This window comes from Pangasianodon hypophthalmus, chromosome 28 (genome assembly GCF_027358585.1).
Source record: "Pangasianodon hypophthalmus isolate fPanHyp1 chromosome 28, fPanHyp1.pri, whole genome shotgun sequence".
Taxonomy (NCBI): domain Eukaryota; kingdom Metazoa; phylum Chordata; class Actinopteri; order Siluriformes; family Pangasiidae; genus Pangasianodon; species Pangasianodon hypophthalmus.
In genome coordinates this window covers 751,765-776,048 of record NC_069737.1, presented here as the reverse complement: position 1 = coordinate 776,048, position 24,284 = coordinate 751,765, and the positions used below count along the sequence as shown (strand labels likewise).

General features: G+C 42.0%; 2 protein-coding genes and 1 non-coding gene across 4 annotated transcripts in view; all 3 read left to right on the top strand.

Moving 5' to 3' along the window:
• The window catches only part of btr01 (bloodthirsty-related gene family, member 1), a 10,680-nt gene extending 1,647 nt beyond the window's left edge, over positions 1 to 9,033 (top strand). The window contains exons 2-8 of the mRNA XM_034301243.2: positions 287 to 955; positions 1,036 to 1,131; positions 2,327 to 2,560; positions 4,041 to 4,188; positions 6,530 to 6,571; positions 6,780 to 6,806; positions 7,373 to 9,033. Coding sequence (XP_034157134.1) covers positions 290 to 955; positions 1,036 to 1,131; positions 2,327 to 2,560; positions 4,041 to 4,188; positions 6,530 to 6,571; positions 6,780 to 6,806; positions 7,373 to 7,917 — 1,758 coding nt within the window. The 5' untranslated portion in view covers positions 287 to 289 and the 3' untranslated portion in view covers positions 7,918 to 9,033. The remainder of the gene's footprint in view (positions 1 to 286; positions 956 to 1,035; positions 1,132 to 2,326; positions 2,561 to 4,040; positions 4,189 to 6,529; positions 6,572 to 6,779; positions 6,807 to 7,372) is intronic.
• Positions 9,034 to 9,142: 109 nt separating this feature from the next.
• LOC113524503 (adipose secreted signaling protein) lies at positions 9,143 to 21,678 on the top strand. 2 transcript variants are annotated; one of them, XM_026910782.3, is made up of 6 exons: positions 9,143 to 9,333; positions 12,574 to 12,677; positions 12,997 to 13,133; positions 14,155 to 14,305; positions 15,149 to 15,274; positions 20,974 to 21,678. In XM_026910782.3, the coding sequence occupies exons 2-6, from the start codon at positions 12,659 to 12,661 to the stop codon at positions 21,066 to 21,068; spliced, it is 528 nt and encodes a 175-aa protein (XP_026766583.3). In that variant the 5' UTR covers positions 9,143 to 9,333; positions 12,574 to 12,658; the 3' UTR covers positions 21,069 to 21,678. The 2 variants fall into 2 exon arrangements, with proteins under 2 accessions (XP_026766583.3, XP_026766582.3); XM_026910781.3 differs by having other exon boundaries at positions 12,571 to 12,677.
• A 1,548-nt stretch (positions 21,679 to 23,226) lies between these two features.
• trnal-cag (transfer RNA leucine (anticodon CAG)) lies at positions 23,227 to 23,309 on the top strand. The gene has a single exon. It is a non-coding gene; the product is annotated as a tRNA-Leu (tRNA).
• The last annotated feature ends 975 nt before the right edge of the window (positions 23,310 to 24,284 follow it).

Genomic DNA, 24,284 nt, shown 5'->3' with positions numbered 1-24,284 from the left:
GTTGAAACCACACCTCTGGATAACTGCTCAGTATATTTAGAGTTGAACGTTTTGAACATTTTGAGCTCAGCGTGAGCTACACAAGATGGATCTTGTACACTTTAGGAGTTTTGTCTGTGAAGTCATGTGCATAATAATAAACTCTACATCACAATTTAACAGCTTGCTGTACTGTAGATCCACCCCTGATTTTAGTCTGTCGTCTGCCTTGATTTAGCAATAATACACATCTAAGATCTGAGAGAACCTTGCAGACATCAAGTTTATCTCTTCCTTTCTTCTTCAGTTGATGTCCATCCACACCATGTCCATTCCTGTGGACTTCCTGTCTGAGGAGCAGTTCTCCTGCTCCATTTGCCTGGAGGTCTTCACCAACCCTGTATCCACACCATGTGGCCACAGCTTCTGCCTGTCCTGCATCACGTCGTACTGGGACAGCCGGGGCAAGGCCTGCATCTGTCCGCTGTGCAAGGAGAGCTTCCGCAAGCGTCCAGAGCTCCACATCAATCACACGCTCAAGGAGATCACAGAGCAGTTCAAGCGCATGGCTGAGACCTCTGGAAGCCATGGGCTCTCCACCAGTCCCCAAGCTGGAAGCTCTCAGTCTCCTCGCATCATGGAGAGAAAGATCACTGGGTCATCTCGGCCTGGAGAGCTGCCTGGAGGACTACTGATGGAAATGAAGAGCAGGTTCCAAAGGACATCATCCAGTGGGAATTTGTTGGAAGCATCATTGCCATCTACGCCACCGCCTCCATATGAAGCCGCAAGGAGGAGGTTCAGCGCCAGCGGGTTCGGTCCAGGCAGCTCAACTGGACCACAGTGTAGCAAGCATCAGCGTAGCCTGGATATGTTCTGCAGGAATGACCAGACGTGTGTGTGTTCGACGTGTGCTGAGGATGACCATCATGGCCACTTGGTGGTGCCGGCCCGGCGGGAGATGGCCGCTAAGAAGGTGAGCATGTATATGCTGCTAGTTTAACTAATAAATGTAAATAACGTTGATTTCTGACTGTGATCTGTTTCTGTGCTCAGTCCCAGTTGGGGATCATGGAGGCAGAGGTGCAGAATTTAATCACGGCCAGAGAGAAGAAGATTGAGGAAATTCAAATGTCACTTGCCAACATTCAAGTATGTATCTTTACTGTACATATTGATGTATAGTTTTAAATAAGGAATAAAACATGATGAAATGTGCTGTTTCAAGAAAATAATCTATGATGCAGAGCTACTGTTACAGCGCTGTTAAAGTATTTTATTGCTTTATATCACAACAATTGCCAATGATTATAATTGTTTATTTATTCAAGAATTACACCTCTTATTGTTTTTTCCATTTATAGTTACATTTAATGTTGGGTAATGGTCATGAGATGGGTTAGTTCCTGTTGTCAGTTACGTTATAGCAGCTATAAACAGTTCCCTCACCAGCGTCTCTTTATTCTCTCTCTTGATGTTAATAAGACAAAAAAACGCAGCTTGTCGTGTTACTGACAAACCGCAAAGAAGCGTAAACTCCTCTGTCCTGAAGATGTCGGAAAACTTAAAGTTACAGCTTTACCTCTGACTGTTACAAAGCGCTGACACTGGAGACTCCTTCCATAAATGTTACATAAACGTCTCCTTACAGAAAAATTCACACATACTAAACTGTACACGTCCCTGCGAATGAACTGTTACTATGGAAACGATAACGTATTAGAACGAGCGCATTAATATAAACCTGCACTGCTGTCAGAGCTGCTGTTATAGAGAATTAATCAACACCTTCTGACCAATCAGTTCAATAGTGCAATTTTATGACCAACATTAAAACTGCAAACATTGTTTTGAAGCTCATTGCTGGGAAAAAAAAAAATCTCAAATATAAACAACCAAGAATCAGTGGTCTGGGGGAAGAAGAAGAAGAAGAACAACAACAACAACAACAACAACAAATAGTAAAAGTATTGCTAATGCTTGGATTAATCATCAGAATAAGTAGCAATACCCAATAAACCAATAAAAAACATGCATTATGCTAATAAATAAACATGTTGATTATGCTATGTTATATTTTACAAAGAATTTGACTTTAGATGATAAATAAATGACTATATACACTCTTAGAAGAAAAGGCTTTAAGAATTCTTTGGATAGTTAAAGGTTCTTGGTTGGGAGCACTCTAATAAATAAAAACATTGTTGTAGTGTCTACATAGAACCTTCAAGGGTTTCCCCAAAAGCACCAACTGCAGAACCATTAAAAGTTCTAGACTGAGTGTTTCTTCCCTGAAGCAGCACCAACACCTCACCACTGGAAAAAGTTCCTCTGTTCCTCTGTTCAGGCCAACGCACAGCAGGAGGTGGAGATTACGCTGAGCTTGTTCCGTGCCTTGGTCAGTTCCTTGGAGAGGTCTCAGGCCGAGGTGTTGGAGATAGTGGAGATGGGCCGCGCTGCTGCAGAACTTCGCTCACAGGGCCTCATCCGGGACCTTCAGCTGGAGATCTCCGAACTGAGTAAGAGGAGCAGCACACTGTCTGAGCTCTCTCAGTCCAACGACCACTTCAGCTTCTTCAAGGTCAGAACAACAACCATCATCACGATCCTATTACCAGTGCAAATGTAAAGAGATATAAAAAATATAAATAATATATATATGTATATCTATATATTCTCACTGATATATTTTCATGATCATTAATGCAGGCAGTAACCTGATAAAAGCCCTATTCAGGCGGGATTAGTTTTCCATGTGGAGGTGTGTAGTATAATTACTACTGGAGTATCTCTGGAATTTTATTCCGCGTCCATCATGTCAGTCATTTATGTCAGAATTAATCTATTTCTCGACATTTTTACTAATTTCTAGCTTTAAAAGATTTTATTCTATTGGTAGATAATTAAAATGAGCAAAACTTATTTGCCAAAAGAACAAGACTGCTGTATTTTAAGCTTGAAATTAGTAAAATGTCTAGAAATAGATTTAATAATATATAAAACCTATTTTAATAATAAATAATAGATTAATTTGACTAAATTCAAGATATTTGCTTGTGCCAACACAAAAATAAGAAAAACACAGATGTTTTGTTCATTACTTTTGTTTTATTTCATGTTTCCATGATCGTTTATATCATTTTATTAAGATTGTTCTCCCTCATTCATAGTTCAGAAAATTAACTAAATCCAATGAGTTTCTTCTTCTTCTTCTTCTTGATGTATTTTTCATTTCAGTTAAAGTACATATGACTCAGTGTCTCACTGTTTTATTTTTACCCTCGTCATTAACGTTAGAGATGAAATAACATTCAGTTCAGCTCTTTTTTAATCAGCGTTCGTCTCTACTTTCATGTTCTTATGCTTCTTTGTCTTTGGCAGGTTTCCTTTAGGAGTAACGCACACTGTGCCCTGTTTTGCCCAGTCGAATAAGACTGCAATATAATGAGTCAGAATTTCATCCTGCTGTGCTTTCAATAACAGTTTTAATACCTTTGCATCAGGAGAAAATGGTTCTGTTAATTGACATAGCTGAAAATTACTTTCTTTTGTTCAGCTGTCACACCAGAGGGAACAGGAAATCAACCATGTGCATTCACAGTCATTACCCTGTAATTAACCAGTCTTTCCCCTCGGATTAGCTGTCTAAAAACACTTCTAAAAGATCATTCTGTACATCAATAACAAAGATGATGAGCAAAAAAGTTCGTCATCTGTCACGTCGGGGAAACCTGTGTGCTAAGATAACTAGCTAACCCATGTTACTTATTAGAGATGAGCTAAGTAGCTAGTTATTAAGGAAAGCAGGAGGTTTGTAATTTGCGTATTTATGCATATTCATAGATTCATGGGATTTTTAAATGACTGTAAAGGTGTTGAAGATGCTGAAAATAAATAATTGCATGTTGTTGTTGTTGTTTTATAAGCCGTTGCTGCATTATGCAACTAGTTAATATATATTTTTTTAATCCTTATATAAACATCACCAACAAATTTTAGAGATAATGTACAGTATACAGAAAGATGTCAGTCCATCTTTCTCTCTCTCTCTCTCTTCGCAGACGTATCCATCCCTCTCTTCTGGTCCTCCGATGAAGAACTGGACAGAAGTGACTTTGACCCCTGACCCCACGGCCGGAGTGGTCCTTAAAAACGTCACTCATATGGTGGAGAAAATCCAGGACGAGTTGAAGAAGCTGCCTCAGAGCTGTAAACACACACCGCTCCTCTGATTCCATTAACAGGAAAAGAATAAAATATAAGATCACAGCGATACGTGGTCTCGATATTATCATAACGTGATTGCAAAAAGGGGGCGGGGTTAGAATGATTACATTATCAAGAGGTGTGGTTAGGTCATGGCCAATCAAATTGGCTCTCTTTATCTTTTAAATAAAACTGACTCATTTTAGTTTATAAGCTGCTGACTTCTGATTGGTCAGAAGGTGTCGAAGGTTTATATTAATGCGCTGGTTCTATTACGTTATCGTTTCCATAGTAACAGCTCATTCACAGGGACTCGTACAGCAGACGCTCCACATAAACGGGTTAAAAACTGTAGAATCATAAGGTGAAGTTTTCTGTAAGGAGACGTTTATATAACATTTATGGAAGGAGTCTCCAGTGTCAGCGCTTTGTAACAGTCAGAGGTAAAGCTGTAATTTTAAGTTTTCCGACATCTTCAGGACAGAGGAGTTTACGCTTCTTTGCGGTTTCTCAGTAACATGCGTAACAAGCTGCATGTTTTTTTGTCTTATTAACATCAAGAGAAAGAAAAAGGTGCTACCTTTAGTGCAATTTTGGACTAAACTGGGTTTGAAAATGTCACAGATGGATTTTGAATGTCAGCCAATAATAACAACAGCACAAGCCGGAAAATTGGTTTATAGCCAATTACATGTCAGACATAAATAAGAAGCAGCCGAAGGCGTGTCATGTTTCTGTTATTCTACAATTTTATTCTGTTCTCATTAACAGTTCAGTTCCTCTTCTCGATCGTTTTCCTTTTCAGTTATGTGTCTACATTACGTCTCTGTGTGCATGGAAATAGAGCTCATAGCTGAAATTCTTCTCTTAGTCTTACAGTCACAAACAGGATTAAGACAGATGGGGCCAGATGTTTTAAAATGGGCGAGTATGCAATCAGAAGTCCATTAATGAAGATAAAAACGTTCAGGGGAGCTTGTATTTGTCTAAGAGCCAGTGAATTAAGTGCTGCTTTAAAAGCTGTTCATGTGCTGCTGACGATAAATATGAAATCAAACTGAAGACAGCTCCATGACGTAAGCTCAATAACACATCGTATACGCCTCATTAATCACCACATCACTCTCAGCACAAAGGAAACGCCTTGTTCTATTTATTCATCTGCAAGCAATTATATTCCATTTGTAAGACACTAAGCATTTAAAATGCATATATGCCAAACATGACCAGTAATATTTCCACTAATATTAAAATGGAAATTAATTTCTAAACAAAATAGGCAGCATGTTAATGAACACAGTCCATCACTGGCACCGAGTGTTTGCACTTTAATGAACTTTTTTGGCCCTCCTTGATTTAGCGCCTTGAAATGTACCGTTTTATTATTCCAGAGTACAAGTTTGAAATAAAGGTACCAATAAATGTACTTTCCCTTGTTGCTGGGATGGTACCATCGAGAGTACATTTTATGTATCTTTATTAATTTTCTTTTACCTTTAAAAATATATCATCAGGTTTTAGGGAGCACTTGTAACGAGGAGTCAACAGAATGGGGATCCATTAGCAGCGTTTTAATAAAAGGCAGACACAGTCGTACAGGCGTGGTCGGGCAACAGCGAAACAGGGTAATCAGAGGCAAAACAAAGGCAGAGTGATCAAACAGGCAGATGGTCAGGGCAGGCAGCAAAGAATCAGAAACGAGAAGAAACAGTCCAAGGTCAAACACAGTAATCCAACAGAGAAGATATAAACGCTCAGAAATGTCAGCCGGGGCAAAACAAGACTTCGCAATGAGTGAGCGAGAGGCGGAGGCTTAAGTAGTCCCGGTAATAGGCTGCAGGTGAGCTCGTAATCAGTGCTGGGTGCGGGGTGATGGGAAATGTAGTTGCGAGGGGAAAGTCAATACTCGGGTGATGGTGACCTCTGGTGACGATCAGGGGGAACCACAGAGGCCGGATTCGTTACAGCACTGATGCAGCTGTGAGGATTTAACCTAAGAGCGAATTAAAGCTACATCATATATAAAAGTTACACATTAAAGGTACAAAGCATGTGCCCTTGATGGTGCGACACTGGAACCTTTACTGTACCTTTAATTCTGACAGTTTCACAAGTTTTAAATGTATTTGTGATTTTTAGAAGATTTTGTTTTTACTGCATTTATAATTTTAAAATACTTTGCTGTTTCACGCTCCACTCATGAAAGAATGAAAACTATTTCTGTTTTGCAGTCAGGAGGTTTATAACACTGCTGTGTGTGTGTGTGTGTGTGTGTCTGTGTGTCTGTGTGTGTGTGTGTCTGTGTGTGTGTGTCTGTGTGTGTGTGTGTGTGGGTGTTTTACAGGTTTACATTCAGTGATTGAATCACCTGTAAAACAACAACCACGTGAGTTTCATCTGTTTTTCTCTTCATGAATTTGGGGTAGAAACAGAAAACTTGGTGATGTATTTTTCTTTTCCGAATGCATGCAATAATTTTATTAACTTCGCACCACTATATGAGACAGACAACCTTTAGGACATGTTATTATTTTAATCTCTCTCTCTCTCTCTCATGTGTGTGTGTGTGTATGTGTGTGCGCTTTCACTTGTAGGACTTTGGAAAATACAAGACTATGCATGTGAGTTTTTTTTTCCTCAATTCTTCTTTGTCACTTTGTAAGAAATTCCAGATCCTCCAGATGAACTCTTCATATTTGAACTGCACTGCCCCCATGTGGACGCTCCTGGATTTAATTTGTTTTATTTTATTAAAAAAAAAAAAAAAAAAAAAAAAAAAAAAAAAAAATTAAATTGGTCATACTCAGTTATTTGACTGTGATTTGAACAAAATCCTTTATTAGAGCTTCCTTTCTGAATGTGCGGAATTCACTCGGTTTCATTAATTATGAAATGATGTCCATATTACAGCTGCGATCGAATCGCTTTGTAAAATGAACTGCAAACGAAAGAACAGTGTTAACTGAGAGATTCAAACATTTTTCTCTTCATTAATATATTACAAATTGTACTTGTGGTATAAGAGGAATAAAACACTTCAGGACGTGCTGTTATAGGAAACTAATCAACTTCACATCAGGCCATGTCATTCTACCCCATTGTGGATTATTTCTCTATAACAGCACACCCCGTAGTGTTTTATTCCTTACTATTAAACCTCTAACCACGGCCATTGCTCCCTCCTCAGTGGACATTACTCTGGATCGAGACTCCGCCCACCCTAGACTGATGATCTCCGAGGACTGTAAGCAGGTGTACTGCAGTGACAACTATCACACCGTGACGGACACGCCCGAGCGCTTCGACCGCATGGTCTGTGTGCTCGGCTGCCAGGGCTTCAGCTCAGGTCGCCATTACTGGGAGGTCCACGTGGGTGAGAAGACAGACTGGGACCTGGGCGTGGTCAATCGCTCCGTCAACCGCAAGGGGAAGATCTCGGTCAGTCCGGCAAACGGCTACTGGCTCCTGAGTCTGCGAGATAAGCACGAATACGCCTTCCGTGCCAATCCGCTGATGCCCATTTACCTGAACCCCAAACCTCAGAAGGTCGGCATTCACGTTGACTATGAAAAAGGACGAGTGTCTTTTTATAACGCTGACACCATGGCACTTATTTTCACTAATGTCTACTTCTTTACTGAAACCTTATATCCGTGCTTCAGTCCCTGCACTAACAGATCCGGCCAAAACGAGGCTCCTCTTGTCATTTGTCCCATCAGTCCATCTGAGTGAAAATCGCTGATCGACACATTTTAATCTCTTAGAATTTGCAAATATGGTACTCGTTGATATTGACAGTGCTACCGCAATGAGTTGTGAGTTGATTTTAAATGAAGCGTATTAGCTAGCTATATTAGTTAGCTTGGATGGAGTAAGGCTGCAGTGGAGAAGAGCGGGTTTGGTTTCACTTCGGAAAGCGTTTCTGTACAGCTGTGTGTAAAGTGCGTTTTTATTGTAGTCACTGCATCAGAATCTTTCGCTGTTAATGACCGATAGTGGCTGATCATCAAGAACAACCTGCTAGCTAAGAGCAGGTGTTTTCACTCACCTTGTTTTGTCTGTAGATATTTTTCTCGCTTAGCCGGCGTGTGCTGCTGGCGATCATCTCCTCATGCTGAGTTTTATGTTAAAGATGTTATGGCATTGAATTGCATGGATTGCATGGATTGCATGGAGAGGAAAGGAAATGGGTGTGTCTCTGTGCTCAGTGCTCAGTGCTCGCAGAACTGAAGTGCTCGCTCAGGTGTGACATGCTCACAACTACCTTTGTGTCTATGCAATTCATGTCACCTTGCACTTATTTTTAATACTTACTGATACTGCTCTGTGTGTGTTCAGGTCAGCTGTCCTCGTGCACCGTTTAAACACGATAACGATGTTTTATTAGGTGACTTTTATTGTAGGAAGTTGCTGCAGTACGTCCTCTCAAATTCGCTCAGATCGCTGTTATTTCCTGTCATCTGGTCACATAGTATCACTGATGTTAGGTATCGGAGCAAACACTCAAACATATCGCGATATCGGACCGATACCTGTATCAGTGTCAGTATTGATGCACACCTAATCTCTCTGTATTTTATTTTTTTGTAAATTATTTGGAATTTTGGAAATTGATTTTTGTTACAGGAGACCTCTCTGTGTGTGTGTGTGTGTGTGTGTGTGTGTCTTGTTCAAATAACATATTTTATTGTAATATTAGAAATCTGTTAGAAACTTCACTATCTCTACCATCTGTTTTATCTCAGTTTTGTTCCTTGGAATTATTAGAAAATATAAAATGTATTCCTGGTCACAATCCTGACTGTACTGAGAGCATAATGTGAATAAAAATGTTTTTTTTTGTCCTTTTCTGTAGATAGTTTTTTTGCTAAGATACAAGAATTGCTGACATTATTATTTAATTCATTAAAGATTCTTAGTATTTTTTACGGGGATAAAAATTCAGAACAGCCTGCCTCTGAGATTAGGGGCGGGGTTAGCATGAGGTTCGCTCGACCAATGGGTGAAGAGCATCTCCGTGATTGACAGGTCACGTCAAAGATACTGCACATCTGCGTCGGGAAGGACAGAAACAGAGCACACACACACACACACACACACACACGCATCAGATCACACACCAGAGACCAGGAGAGTCCAGACTCACAGGTTCGTGCGTTTTTTCTCTGTAACACGCCTTATAGAAAATGTGTGTGTGTGTGTGTGTGTGTGTGTGTGTGTGTGTGTGTGTGTGAACAAGATCTCTCATCAAATACACTCACCTTGACGCTAAACCCAGGTTTTATGAAGTGGAAAATGGTGAGCATTGGATTTAAAGTGCTGTTTATTCTCTCAGTTCATTAAAACACTGCGCTTTTTTCTCTCCATTAAGCGCAGTACTTTAACTGAGATCTTTAAATAAATAAAAATAATCAGATTTGTGTGTATATGAGAATAAATATCATGCTGATGCTCCATCTGTTCTTCTGAATGTCCCACTGTTCCCTTTCATCTGCCATCAAAATCCCAAAATGCCAATTTTATAAAATATATGATTTATATTTAAACTGCATCACTGCGTTTATCAGCTCTGTGTGTTATTCAGACATTATGGGATTGTTTGTGATATTTTTTTCTTTTTCTGTGATAAACAGATTCTCATCATCATTCTCTATCCTCTGTTATACATTTCATAAACCTGTATCAGTTCCAAGTAAGGAATAAATCACTTGGCATCATGCTGTTGTAGGAAAATAATCAGTGACAGGGTGTTGAGATGAAGCGGAGTCACTGTTACCATCCTGAAGCTGATTATTTTCCTCGAACAGCATGTCCCCGAGTGTTTTATTCCTCTTACACCACAGCAATTTACCAACAATTACAAGTTAAAAAATGACACCATACTTTTTATCCATTTATAGTTACATTTAATTTTTGCAAAACAAGTTATGTACGTTACAGCAGCTATAAACAGTCGTTCCCTCACCAGCCTCTCTTTCTTCTCTCTCATGAAGTTAATAAGACAAAAAACAAAATAAGACGTTCTGGATATCAGTCGCTGACCTGCTCAGCAATAAGAATTAAAAATGTTTTATTTCTCTGAGCTGAGATCAGACTCGAAATCAGCTCCGTCAGACTGGAATAAGACTCACTCCAGATACACAGCTGCTGTACAAACGGAATCGATTAAAGATGAATTACCAGATTACACGGCGCCTTAACAGCGATTACACACTCTGTAGATGTAAAACATCAATGTTTATTCAGTAAAAGCAGGTTTTTTGTCTTAAATCACACATCACACAGGAAATGTCAGGGTCGAATTCTCCTCCGTTTTTACTGAACTGATTTTAACTAAAATCCCAGAGAGTTAAAATGCTGCAGGAAGAGAGGATGAGCCGAGGTAGAGGATGTCTGGAACAAGGTCATTTAATTATTCATGAGATGCTGCAGAATCCCACTGAGGAACCACTTGCAGTAAAATTCAGAGGAATCAAACCATAGAGCTGAGTCAGTGAATTACAGTCAATTCCACCCACTGCTGCTCGTTTAGCGTCGGATATCCAGAGCATCAGGGAGGGTTTAGAAACCGACCATAGGATTTTTTATTATTATTATAACTTCACGTGTTTCTGCCGTGCAGTGAGGAATTTTACATCACCAGCCTCAATAACAGGACAAAAATCCAGCTTGATGTTGATGATGATTATGATGATGATGATGATGGTCTTCATCAGACTCTATTTAAAAAATTAATGTCACCGATCCTAAATTTCAGAGATCTGTCACTACAGAACATGTGGGCCTGGGCGATGTGTTATACTTCATCTTTAAATTTATCATTTATTTTTATTTGTTTTTAATTAAAAAAAAACAATGTTTAAACATTTAAAAAAAAAAAATTATTTATTTATTTATACAATTTTGAAGATGAACTATTTAACACTTAAACATTAAATATCAGCTGCTTCCAGTCAGTTTATAATTATTTTAATTAGTGTAATAAATAAATATATTGTTATTTATAACTGGTTTTAAATGCAGCATTGCTGTAGTGCTGGCAGTCTGTGAGCAAACCTGTTCACAGTCAGAGGCTTAAGTGACCCTGTGCATCTGCGTCTGAATTTCATCAGCGAAGGGAATAAAGAGTTTTATGTAACTCCAGTCTCTGGCGAAATCTCGTTCTGAGAAGACGATCATGAAGTGAACGTCACAATCCTGACTCCTCACTGCGTTTTCTCTGATGGATGATTTAAACCAGACGTATTCAAGGTTAAAAATAAAGATCAGCTACGTTCACCTGCTATAATGTATAATTTATAAGTTCATGTTTTACAGAAACTTGATTTAAAACAAACTTTACTTTGGATCATTAAAAAAGACCTGAAATGAGTATATTTGTCTTTATACTTCTTTCTTCGTGTCAGTAAAGTTGGAAACGAATAGCACGTCATAGAGGTGAGGTTATTATTAGAGTCGTATTTATTTTGACGTTCCAGCAGTGAAATCTGAATTTAGTGAATTTAGCTTGTAGTTATCGTGGCCCAAACTAATTCCATTATCAGATTTTAGGCTAAATAAACAGAAATGTTTCAGAATAAATGCTCTTGTTTTCCTTCCGTTGGAGGTTAAGTTCTACTTGTTTGCTATTTGTTATGTTCTGTGTGTGAATGTTGTAGCTGTAACCTCAGTGAGACTACCCTGGTTAAATAAACGTTAAATAAAATAAAAGGTTGGACTGCTGTAATTCTCTTTATCTGGGGTTGCGTAAGACTGCTCTAGATCGCCTGCAAATGGTGTAAAATGCGGCGGCTAGACTTTTGATTGGCATCAGGAAGCGTGAGCACATTACTCCTGCGCTTGCCAATCAGTTTCCACATTGAGTTTAAAATGTTATTATTTGTTTTTAAAGCTTTGCATGGGCTTGCTCCACAGTACATATGTGATCTCCTTACTCCACACACTGCCTCAAGATCTCTTCAATCATCAAATCAATTACTCCTTTCAGTCCCACGTTCACGTTCCAAAGCCAAAGGTGGCGCTTTCTCAGTCCCAGGCTCTGGAATAGTCTCCCTTTTCATATAAGATCATCCTCCTCTAGTGCTTTGTTGAAATCCTCCTCGAAGCCTCACTTTTATTCTTTATCTTTTAATTCAGTCTGAGGCTGAAAAATTTCCATTTGTCTTCTGGTGTTTTGTATCGTTAAATGTTTTGTGTATAGACCTGTTGTATACTACCTGTACAGCACTTTGGTTTCAACTTCAGTTATTTTTAAATGTGCTTTATAAATCAATAAACTAAACTAAACTAAAATTCTAATAAAATACTTGGCTTTCAGAGCCCTGGGTTAAAGGACACATTGTGCAGAAGGACAGGAAGTGAAGTAACTGTTGTGTCGTGTCTCAGCAGGGACACGTGGAGGACGCTGGTCATTAGTGATGACGTCCCGCTGGCACTGAACATCACCACCCGTCTTTCACAGCCTTGTGTTGACATGGCAACAGGAAGGAAAAGTCAGTGTGTGTGTGTGTGTGTGTGTGTGTGTGTGTGTGTGTTGCATCGATAAATCAGTGTGGTCACCTGTGTATTTTTGGCATTGTGTGTTCTGTAGGTGATGTTTATTTAGGAATTTTATTTCTCAACCCGTTTTATTGTTTTTAAACCATTAAATTCAATCGCTCTTTTCTCTAACATGTACTTTAGCTCTGTTTCTGCTCTATTTTCTTTTTCTCCATCACACACCCACACTGCGTCTCTTTTTCTCTCCCACTCACTATTACATCTCAGTAATCTGTAACCGTCTCGTTCTCTCACCTCCCGTCACTCCAACAGGCTCCACATCTCGAGGTGGAGGCGTCCATTTCCCGGACGAGACGGAGGACGATGTCCTCAGTGAGAGCGGTGAGGACATGCAGCAGGACAAGATCATCACCGCTGTAGCCGAGCCCGATGGAGCTTACCTGGTCAAGGTGATACTCATACGGCAGTTTTAGCACTACAACAGTGTCCATTACACAGTACAGAAATGTCCACTTGTGCGTTGTTGGTACCTTCTAAAGACCAGTGCAGATGGACAGCAGTGGCACTTGGAGGCTAATCAGTTTCATATATTTAAGTTGTTGAACCAGCGCAATTCTTTCACGGGACAAAAAAAAAGGCATGTTTCATGTTATACCACAAGACGCACAATAAGAAAAAACAATAGCTCCATTTCCATTTCAAATGTTTCACAATTTTAAAATGAATTTCTGAAAAGTTGGTAAAATATGACGTAAAAGCGATTATGGAGAAAAGACTAAAATACAGCGTAATGGAGAGATTTACAGTGCATGAGTTCCTCTTCAGCCAGGTTTATGCTTAACTCAATCTAGATATAATGCTGAACTTACATTTATTATCCCCTACATCATCATTTATTATCCCCTACATCATTTCTTATCCTCTACATCATCATTTCTTATCCCCTATATCATCATTTTATCATTTTTTTCCATCCAATCTTTATTGAAAGACCAACTTTTCCACCTCTTGTGATATTTAGCCTTTTTAATTTTGCACATTTCCATTTTTAAATTTGTATTTTAAATATTTGCAGCAACAGACCTAAGATAGATCCTTCTGCAACTCCATACTGGACTTTCCTTTCCCTTTGTTTCTAATTTACACTTACAACATGTTGGTGTTCTGTCACGCAAGATCGAAACCAGACAAACACGTTAAGGTCGAAATGGATTCATTCATAAAACCTTGAGCCTGTGTAACGAGTTACAAACAGCTAAAGTAGTCTTTAATCCTCGTAATTATTCGACAGCACGTACCTTCACAGGAATTATTCTTTTTTAAAGTATTAGTACTTTCACTTGTGTAAAGTTTGTGCCACTCTGTCTGTCTGTAACTGCATGAGATTTAAGCGCTTGTAGATTAATTAATATTGTTTTATTAGCTTTCCTTCCTCATTATGTACCACTGACGTTTCTCATCTCTGTTCAGGCAGGATTCCTGAAAATCCAACATAAATATGAGATCGTCTTCTTGATCCCACAAATCCCCACTCTGGGAAAAGACACCTCGCTCTCCCCGGCATTACGCACTACGCCCAAACCACGCCTACGTGCCACCCACATCGTACCACGCCCTGAAGGTAATCACGTACCATCACTATTATGACCAGAAACATTATCTATAGTAAAGTATAGTATATTTATTTGGATCTGCTTTAATCATCTCTCCATTATGATGTTTTGTCTTTGTATTTTTATGTCTTTAATTATTTATACACCCTGCAGTGGTTCTCAAACTGTGACACAGGAAGCAAAAGAGCAGGAGCTGAAATCAGTTTTAATGCATTAATAATAAATAAACAGGTTTTACAGTAGAAGGTCAAGTCCAATTAAGTCGTTAATTATAATATTCATGAAAATTTTAATTGTTTTTCTCACAAACAAAATACTACTTTTTTGGCTACAGTACGCCAAAGACTGATTTACTTGCTAGTTACTTACTTTAGAACTTTTATGAATAATGAATAGATTATTTAATTTTCACTGATGTAGTTAGTTTGATGTAAATCTTGACACTGGTGATAAATTTGAGTTTCAGTCATGAAAACTTTTTTTTACAAAGCCACTTGTCCATTTTGCTTTCATCACATCATGTCTTCATCCTACTTAGATACTTATTCAATTGTAATATGGTAGTAGGATAGATTTACATCTAACTCCATTTTATTGATCCCTTCTCCTCCTTAAATTTCGTTATTTTATTTTTAACAGTTCCACTCAGTACCACTAGGGGTCAGCATTGCCCCATTTGATTATTACAGCATTCTCTCACCTACAGCCTTCAAAATGTCACCCTTCTCTTTGTAATTTCTCTGTTATGTCTTCTCAGATTTTAACACATTTCCTTACACTTTTCCACACACGCATACATATCTTTTCCTCTGTTCCTTGTTCTTGTGTTCTCTCGTTCTTTCTGTCTGTAGGAGGAGTGAAGGTGGTGTGTGAGTACAGCGCTCAGCAGGAAGGAGTGGTGCAGGAGGAGCTCACACTCGTCAACAGGAGCAGGAGAGACAGCAGTGTTAAAGTCCGAGTGCACGCCAGAGTGATGGGTGAGAATAAGAGTGTTTTCACACCCATCAGTCTGTTTAAGTCTGAATCAGAGCAAATCAAAGTTGTACAAGATTTTCCAAGTTAAATATTAATTTCTCATAAAATTTTTAATAACAAAATATTCACAGAATATTTCAGTATTTTTTGAAAAAATAATGATGTAGAAAGAAATGTGTGTGTGTGTGTGTGTGTGTGTGTGAATGTGTTTTTGTGTGTGTGTGAATGTGTTTTTGTGTGTGTGTGAATGTGTGTGTGTGTGTGTGAGTGTCTCTGCGTGTGTGTGTGTGTGTGTGTATGAATGTGTGTGTGTCTCTGTGTGTGTGTGTGTGTGTGTGTGTGTGAGAGTGTGAGTGTGTGTGTGTGTGTGTGTGTGTGTGTGTGTGTCCCTCACCCACTGTTCCAGGAGAGCCTGCCACCGTGACCAGGAAAAAACGCTTCCTGAAGAAATAATTGGAAATATAGAAATTAATTTTATTCTGTATTTCTATATTCATTTATCAAGCTGGATAGAAATGGATATATACGTAAATCGTTCGTACGAGCATTTAGACGAGAAATTTGAGATTCATGAAAACGTCTCCAGGTTACGCATGTAACCATGGTTCCCCTTCAGGAACTCGAGCTGCATCGAAACGCTATGGGAACGCCTTCAGTGTGACCACGCTCTGAATAATATGTGTAATCAGTCCAATGGATGGGCGAGACGTCACGGGCGAGGTGACGTAGCGACCCGTAAGCATAAAAGCTCGAGCGGCAAACGCCGCGCTAGCTTCTGAGAAATGAGGCAAGCGCGGCAGGGATCCCGGAAGTGTGGCACTGAGACGCAGCATCTCGTTCCCTCGGGGAACCATGGTTACATGCGTAACCTGGAGACGTTCCCCTTCAGGAACTCAAGCTGCGTCGAAACGCTATGGGAACAAGTATGCCCACGCCGCCAGACTTACAAATCCCTGCCTAGTGTGGAAAGGGCACAGCTCAAGGCAAAAGGACAGAAGAGCCGGGAGTGGCTCGCATACCCAGGCCGTAGAACCTGGCAAATGTCAGGGGCGTGGACCAACCCGCCGCGTTGCAGAGGTCCTCCATGGACACACCTGTGAGAAAGGCCTTCGAGGCCGCCACACCTCGGGTAGAGTGAGCCTTGACCCCCAAGGGTAAGGGGAGACCAGAGCACTCATAAGCCAGGGAAATGGCCTCCACAATCCACCGGCTGAGGGTCTGCTTGGTAGCAGGAAGACCCCTCTTCGGGGGACCAAAGCATACGAGCAATTGGTCCGCCCTCCTCCACAGGGCAGCTCTGTGGACGTACGCATCCAGTGCTCGCACTCGGCACGTACAGTTAAGCTTCTGATGGTCGGGCTCCCGAAAGGGAGGAGGACAGAAGGCCTGCAGCACAATCGGCCTTGGTGCCGAGGAGGGAACTTTCGGTACGTACCCTGCTCGGGGGTACAAGAATGCTTTAGCCAAACCGGGCGCAAAGTCTAAGTAAGAAGGGGCCACAGAGAGGGCCTGAAGATCCCCCACTCTCCTAAGAGAGGAAATCGCCAAGAGAAAGGCAGTTTTCAACGTCAAAAGACGGTCCGAAATCTCCTCTATGGGCTCGAAGGGGGGTTCACAGAGAGCCTCTAAAACCACGGCCAGGTCCCAAGGAGGGACCCGGGATCGCACTGGAGGTCTGAGCCTCAGTGCACCGCGGAGGAAACATGTAACCAGGGGGTGCCTGCCCACTGACTGACCACCGAGGGGGGCGTGGCAGGCCGCAATAGCCGCCATGTAGACCTTCAGGGTGGAGCGGGTCAGCCCTGCGGAGAGACGGGCCTGCAGGAACTCCAGCACTGTACCAACTGGGCAGTGAACAGGGTCGAGCCGGCAGTCTCCGCACCAGCAAGTGAAAAGTTTCCACTTCAGGGTGTACAGTTTCCTCGTTGAGGGAGCTCTGGACTGGAGGATGGTCTCAACAACCTCGGCTGAGAGACCGGAAGCTCTGAGTTGTGCCCCCTCAGAGGCCACACCCACAGCTTCCACAACTCCGGGCGGGGGTGAAGGATGTCGCCCCCCGTCTGTGAGAGGAGGTCCCTCCTGACGGGAATCTCCCATGGAGAGCCGTCGAGAAGGTAAATCAGGTCAGAGAACCACGCTCGGCCCGGCCAGAACAGGGCTACTAGCAACAGGCAGACCCCGTCCCGGCGCACTCTCTCCAGAACTCAGCCACAGTTACAGACGCGGCCTCGGCCACGCCCGTGCCATAGCATCCAGTCCCAGGGGAGCTGGATGAGTCAGAGAGAACCAAAGGGGGCAGTGCGACGTCTCCTGCGTCACAAACAGGTCGACCTGAGCTCGACCGAACACCCGCCATATCCGCTTCACCACCTCGGGATGGAGTCTCCATTCCCCGGGGATCGGCCCCTGCCTCGACAGGGCGTCTGCTCCCGTATTGAGACGGCCAGGGATATAAGCTGCTCTCAGCGAGAGGAGCTTTCCCCGGGACCACACAAGGATCTGGAGCGCCAGCCTGTAAAGGGGGCGCGAACGCAGACCTCCCTGGTGGTTGATGTAATAGGCCACTGCCGTGTTGTCGGTGCACACCAACACGTGACGACCTCTTAGGTCTGGGAGAAAATGTTTTAGTGCTAGAAGCACGGCCAGCATCTCCAGGCAGTTGATGTGCCAAGTGAGACAGTGGCCACTCCACAGACCACGGGCTGAGCGGCCACTCATGACCGCTCCCCAACCAGTGAGGGACGCGTCCGTCGCTAGCATTACGCGGCGACCAGGAGCTCCCAGCACCGGGCCCTGAGACAAGAAGCCAGGCTTCCTCCACATGTCTAGAGCCCGCAGGCACCGCCTCGTGACTCTGATCATCCGGAGCGGATTTCCCCTCAGGGAGAACCCCCTGGTCTTGAGCCACCACTGTAAGGGCCTCATATATAACAGGCCAAAGGGTATTACGATGGACGCTGCTGCCATCAACCCCAGCAGTTTCTGGAACTGCTTGACAGTGAGTGACCAGCCTTCCCTCACTCTCGCAACTGCCGTGCGGATCGACTCTATCCGAGCGGGAGACAAACGCGCCTGAATCGTGGTCGAATCCCACACCACGCCCAGGTAAGTGGTTCTCTGAACCGGAGAAAGCACACTTTTCCCGGCGTTTAGCCTTAACCCCAGTTTCTTCATGTGGGTGAGAACCACATCTCGATGCCGAACCGCCAACTGCTCTGATTGAGCTAATATCAACCAATCGTTGATATAGTTCAGTATGCGGATGCCCTGGAGTTGCATAGGAGCCAGAGCAGCATCCACACACTTCGTGAAGTGAGGGGTGAGAGTGCTAGGCCGAAAGGAAGAACCCGATACTGGTAAGTTTCGCCCCCGAAAGCGAACCTCAGGAACTTCCTGTGTTGTGGAAGGATGGAGATATGGAAATATGCATCTTTTAGGTCGATCGTGACAAACCAGTCCTCGGACCTGATCTGAGGCACGACCTGAGTGACCGTGAGCATCCTGAACTTCAGTCGAGCGACTGAGAGGTTCAACTGCCGCAAGTCCAAGATAGGACGCAGCCCCCCATCCTTCTTGGGAACAATGAAGTAGAGGCTGTAAATGCCGGGCTCTGCGTCGTGAGTAGGGACCACCTCGATGGCCTCCTTCCTCAGGAGAGTGCACACTTCCTGTTCCATCACCAGAGCCTGCATGGGGCCCACCAAGGTGGGAAGAACCCCGGAGAAACGAGGCGGAGGAAAGCCGAACTGGATTCGGTAGCCTCTCTCTATGGTATGCAGGACCCACTGAGACACATTCGGCAGAAGTTTCCACGCTGCCAAAAAGCTCACTAAGTGGATCAGCCTCTCAAGACTGACCTCTGGCATGACAGAAGCGGCTAGCTTGGCGCCCTGGAGAGGCGAACCAACAGGGAACGCCCGGGCTAGCTGCTCGGCAGGCCTCCAAGGAGGCCGCGAGCCTCCCAGACCCGCTACGTTGCCGGGCGGGAGCTGGGAGAAGCGCTCGACGGAGACCGCTGCGCCCTGAAACACCGTAGGTGGCAGGGTTGGCAGACCGGCCTCCCGAGGGCACCGAGGCGTGACGGGCACCGTATGATGAGGTGAATGCCGCCACGCCCCAGAGGGGCGCTCCCTCAGCAGCCCTGGGCCCAAACCGTCAGGGCTTCTTCGCCGCGGCGCTCCTCGACAGAAGAACGGTCCTCAGATCCGTTTTAGTGCTCAGACGGAGCTCAGACGGCATCTCCCCCTCATACAGCTCTTTGAGCAGGTCGGCCTGGTACGCCTGTAAGACGCCCATAGTGTGCAGACACGCACCGGCCTGACCCGCTGCCGCGTACACTTTGCCCACGAGCGCTGAGGTGGTACTCGACGGCTTAGCGGGCAGCACCGGAGCCTTCAGGGACGATGCCGCGTCAGGGGACAGATAGCATGCTAGCGTCTGTTCAACCCTAGAGCGTGCTTCCGAACCCAGGGAGCGGACGGTAGATCTGGAGGGTGAGGAAGGAGAAAAGGGCTCGCCCGTCTCCATTCCCTCCGCCAGATCTAGCTGTGAGCCCCACGAATGCAGACGCCGCTCTGCCTTGGCAGAAGCGGGGCCGGCACAGCGAGGCTCGCGAGTGAAGGCTCCCTCCTCAAAGAGAGCCTTCCGGGAGCGAAACACGCGCAGCGGCAAACGCTCGCAATGCGAGCAGCCGGCTCCCTCGAGAGCCGACTCTGCGTGCTCCGCGCTCTCGCCCGGTTTCAGTTTTGTTTTGTCCTTGGCCTTAGGCATGCCGCAGACAACACAGAAAGACAAACAATGGACAGACAATATCACACAGAGCGCTTGCTGAATGACAGAAAGCTAGCGCGGCGTTTGCCGCTCGGGATTTTATGCTTCCGGGTCGCTACGTCACCCCGCCCGTGACGTCTCGCCCATCCATTGGACTGATTACACATATTATTCAGAGCGCGGTCACGCTGAAGGCGTTCACATAGCGTTTCGACGCAGCTCGAGTTCCTGAAGGGGAACCCTGTAAATTCGGTGTTCGTATCCTACTCGTGCTCCTGAGTGAGTGTAAATTTACACATTAAAAGACTCACTGATGTAAACCTCGACCTGATGGACTTCAGATCCTATAATCTATAATAATAACATAATATAATATATTGAACATTATATTTAATATGTTGAACATTTACTCAAAACCAGACGCTTTACTTTATTGGCTTTAATTAAAGAATATAAAAATAAAGAAAGCGAGTCAACACACACCCATAAATTAAGACAAATATAATTAATCATTTAATTATGATAAAGAAATGGCAGTGTATAAACGGAGGACGGGCCGCTCTGTCTGCACAGAGCTGTGAGGATTTAGTGCTCGCTTATTATTAATATTATATATTATTAAATATTTTTACTGGTACATACGTGAGTCAAAATAACTTCCACTTCTGTATTTCAGGCTTTACCCTGATCTTTCCTTTCTCACAGCTGTCTGTGCAATTGAACGTTTGTGAGGTGCAAATGCTTGGTAATATACCGGTCATTCACATTCCTCAACATACACACACGTACGAAGAAAATCAGTGCTTCTGAAACACGTGTAAATCCGGTGAAAATTTTTTGTTTGGTTCGGTTTACGCAAACATTTCCACACAACTTTACTAAAAGATACGTGATAAATGAGGCCCAATGTCTTTATTCCTGAATATTGCAGACCGCCATCATGGAACACCCATGCTGCTGGAGGGAGTACGCTGTCTGGGAACTGAGGAGATCACCTCGAAAACCAACGACAGAAAGAAGATCTGAGCAGGCGCTCCTTTCCTACAGACCTCAGCAGCATGGACTGAGAGGAATAAATGAACTCAGAGAACACGCTTGAGAACGCAGTCGACTCTTAATCATGCCTCGCTCTGGTCCTGGACACCGCCTGAACATGATCTTTCAGGTTTAAGATAAATACTCTCACTTACAAATCTGATTCTGATTACATCTGAAAAGTGACGGGTGTCAAGAAACCTTCGAAGAACGTGGTTTGTAGACTGTGTCATATTTGCAATGCTGCATGTGTGCCATACCTCAGTGTCAGTGAATCATTTCAGTCACAACTGAGATTTACTCCTCTCTAGCTCAGCAGGTCAGTATTTGAATTTTTGAGTTAATTGAGTCCTTCACTGAGGTCCGTTGGTCAGATCTGGAGATTTCCAGCATTTCTGTTTATTAGAAGTGAAAAATAATTCTTCTAAACACTGACATACCAACATATTATATCACAAAATAGCTGTTATTATCTTCATTATGTGTTCTTATATTGGGTTTCACTTAAAAGCTAGTTGAATAAAGCCACATTCACAAGAATGCATGCGGCCGCACAAACCTTATAATCCACTTACACTGCTTAAAAAAAATTGTAGAATTTTCTTGTTATAGTTATAAGGCAATGCTTTCAATTTATCAGTCATGTGTTTCTAGATGAAATTTTATCCCTGATTAATAAATTTCAAATCTAAATTAAATAAAATAAATCTAAATTAATAAAAATTTTAAATTATAAATCCTTTATAAAGAAGATAAAAAACAATAAAGAGTATATAATGTAGTATACTGTATAATAAATAAAGTGTTTAAATCTAACACTTCTTTAGACTGTAGTTTTGTTTTGATGTTAATTGTGTGTGTGTGTGTGTGTGTGAGAGAGAGAGAGAGATCAGTCGTTTATGGTATCTTTACCTGAACTGTACACTTTGACAGTTAATGATGATTGGATTAAATATCTGTTGCACATCTTTTAATCTTTTTTATGCATCTCTGTGTATTTCACACCGATCATTATGTGAAGTGAAAACCTCTATCATGCTAATGCTGTGCATTTTTTAAAATGATTGTGACACCCCTCAGTCCTGCAGTTATTTATATTTGTACTTCCTGAGTACATTTCCTGAGTAACTTCTAAAATGAACATGAAAAAAACAATTAATTTCATACAGAATATTTGGTCTCCCTGCTTTTATGCTATCGCAAACCAGAGGCGCTCAGACTGAATGAACATAAATAACATTTTCGAGATCACTTCTGTGGAAATGGATGCAACCACGCAGACAAGGAGCTCACCTCCGTTAGCGGGTTATTTCGGAGTTCGTAGAGGTAACTCTGTGAATTTGCAAATGTGAGAAGTGCAAAAAGGCTTTACAGATAATTAAAAATAAAAAATACAACATTTTTGTGTCAGAAATGATGCCATACTCTATTTCCTACAAACTGTAAAGTGCATTATGGGTGTTGTGCTGCAGCTGCTGTGCATTGTGTGATTTCATGAGTGTGTTATATTTTACACTATACTTCCTTAATGGACTTTAAAATTCTACTTTACACCATGTGGGTGCCTGTTGTTGGTCATGGAAGGATTTGCTTGTTAATTTTTAGGTGTATACTTCCACCTAGTCTACGGATATCCGTAATACGCCAGAGAGAGTCCCGCGCATGCGCATTTCAACAAATGAAAAATCTTTGATTTCTGAGAAATACCTGAATACTTATAGATTTTTATTTTATTTATATTTTTTTTACGCTAGAGAAATTGTTCTTAGTTGTATTGAATGCACTAAATTTCTTGTTTTCATGTTTTATAGATTTGAATCCCTTTTTCCAGTTATGATTATAGATAAAATTATCTACTGTGAGGTTTTAGTCGCAGCATTCAGTGTACTACAAACTTTACGGTAAATTTGTGCTTTCATTCTTTCATAACATGTAAATAAAAATATCAGCAGTACAGGAGTTAGCCTGCTAGCTGGCTAATAGATTAGTGAATTTGATGTTATTTAGTTATCAGTACTCAAAGTTCTGGGTTTTATTTCTTATTTTATTCAGCGCAGTTGTGTGTTTATATGTTTATGATTATAAATAGCTAGTTTATAAACGCTAATAGCTAGTTTATAAACGCTAATAGCCCGCCTTGGTGCAGTGAGTCAGGATGGCCGAGCGGTCTAAGGCGCTGCGTTCAGGTCGCAGTCTCCCCTGGAGGCGTGGGTTCGAATCCCACTTCTGACAGCAAACTTTTCTCTTCTCAAAAAAACTATTAAACACAAATAAATTATAGCACAGACGTGTGGTTAAAAGAGAAGAACAAACAAAAGAACAAAGACAGAATAAATATTTAAATTTATGTCCTGTAAATAAATATATTCACTGTTCACCTCTAATTTAAAACTGACTCTGATTAAACTGACTTCTTACCCCGTGTAAAAATTATTACTTCTTAATTTTCTTTTATCTAGAAATATGCATGTTATGTGTTATCTTATTGGAGTTAATATTTGATATACTTTTTCTCCAGTTTTGGAACTTCTGCACCGTATTTTCTGTTGACATTGAGATAAAATAAAACAAAGCTGTCTTTCATTATTAATTGAAACCCTTCTGGACCACGCAGAAGTTTTAAAGGACTGGATGTCTCTAACTTCCTTAAGTGAAATGAATAAAACAGCGGTTCTAGTTGTTGGCCTTGACAGTGTTTCTGGGGATTTGCAGGTAGCTTCTGGTTCGATCACATCAACAGTGAATCCTTTCCCTAGAAACTTGGGCATTATTTTTGGTTCTTTTTTTAATGCACTTGTTCAATCTTGTTTTTTTTTTCAGTTGCTAAAATTAGACGTGTGTTCTCCTTTCAGGACACAGAGAGGATTATTCATGCACTTGTGTCTCTCACTTGTAATGCCTTATTTACTCGCCCTGGTCAAGGAGCTTGTGTCTCTCCAGTGGCTTCCAGTGAAATTTAGAATTGATTTCAGGCTTTTTTTGGTGAAGCTCCTGAATATATTTGTGAATTGTTAGCTCCCTATGCAAGTGCAGGTCTTTGAGGTCTTCCAATGAGGGACTTTTGGCTGTTCCAAGAAAAAGACTGAAGTGAAGAAGGGACTGTGATTTTTCTTCTTCTTCATACTAGACTCTCTGATTCTACGGTTTCATTTAAGAGACGACTTAAAACCCATTTTTAAGTTTTGGTTTTTATCGATCGCCATCACA

Excerpts from the sequence above, each read along its gene's own strand:
- LOC113524503 (XM_026910782.3), top strand. Across the intron at positions 13,134-14,154 it reads ATGGAGCTTACCTGGTCAAG|GCAGGATTCCTGAAAATCCA; the intron begins GTGATACTCATA and ends ATCTCTGTTCAG. Across the intron at positions 14,306-15,148 it reads CATCGTACCACGCCCTGAAG|GAGGAGTGAAGGTGGTGTGT; the intron begins GTAATCACGTAC and ends TTCTGTCTGTAG.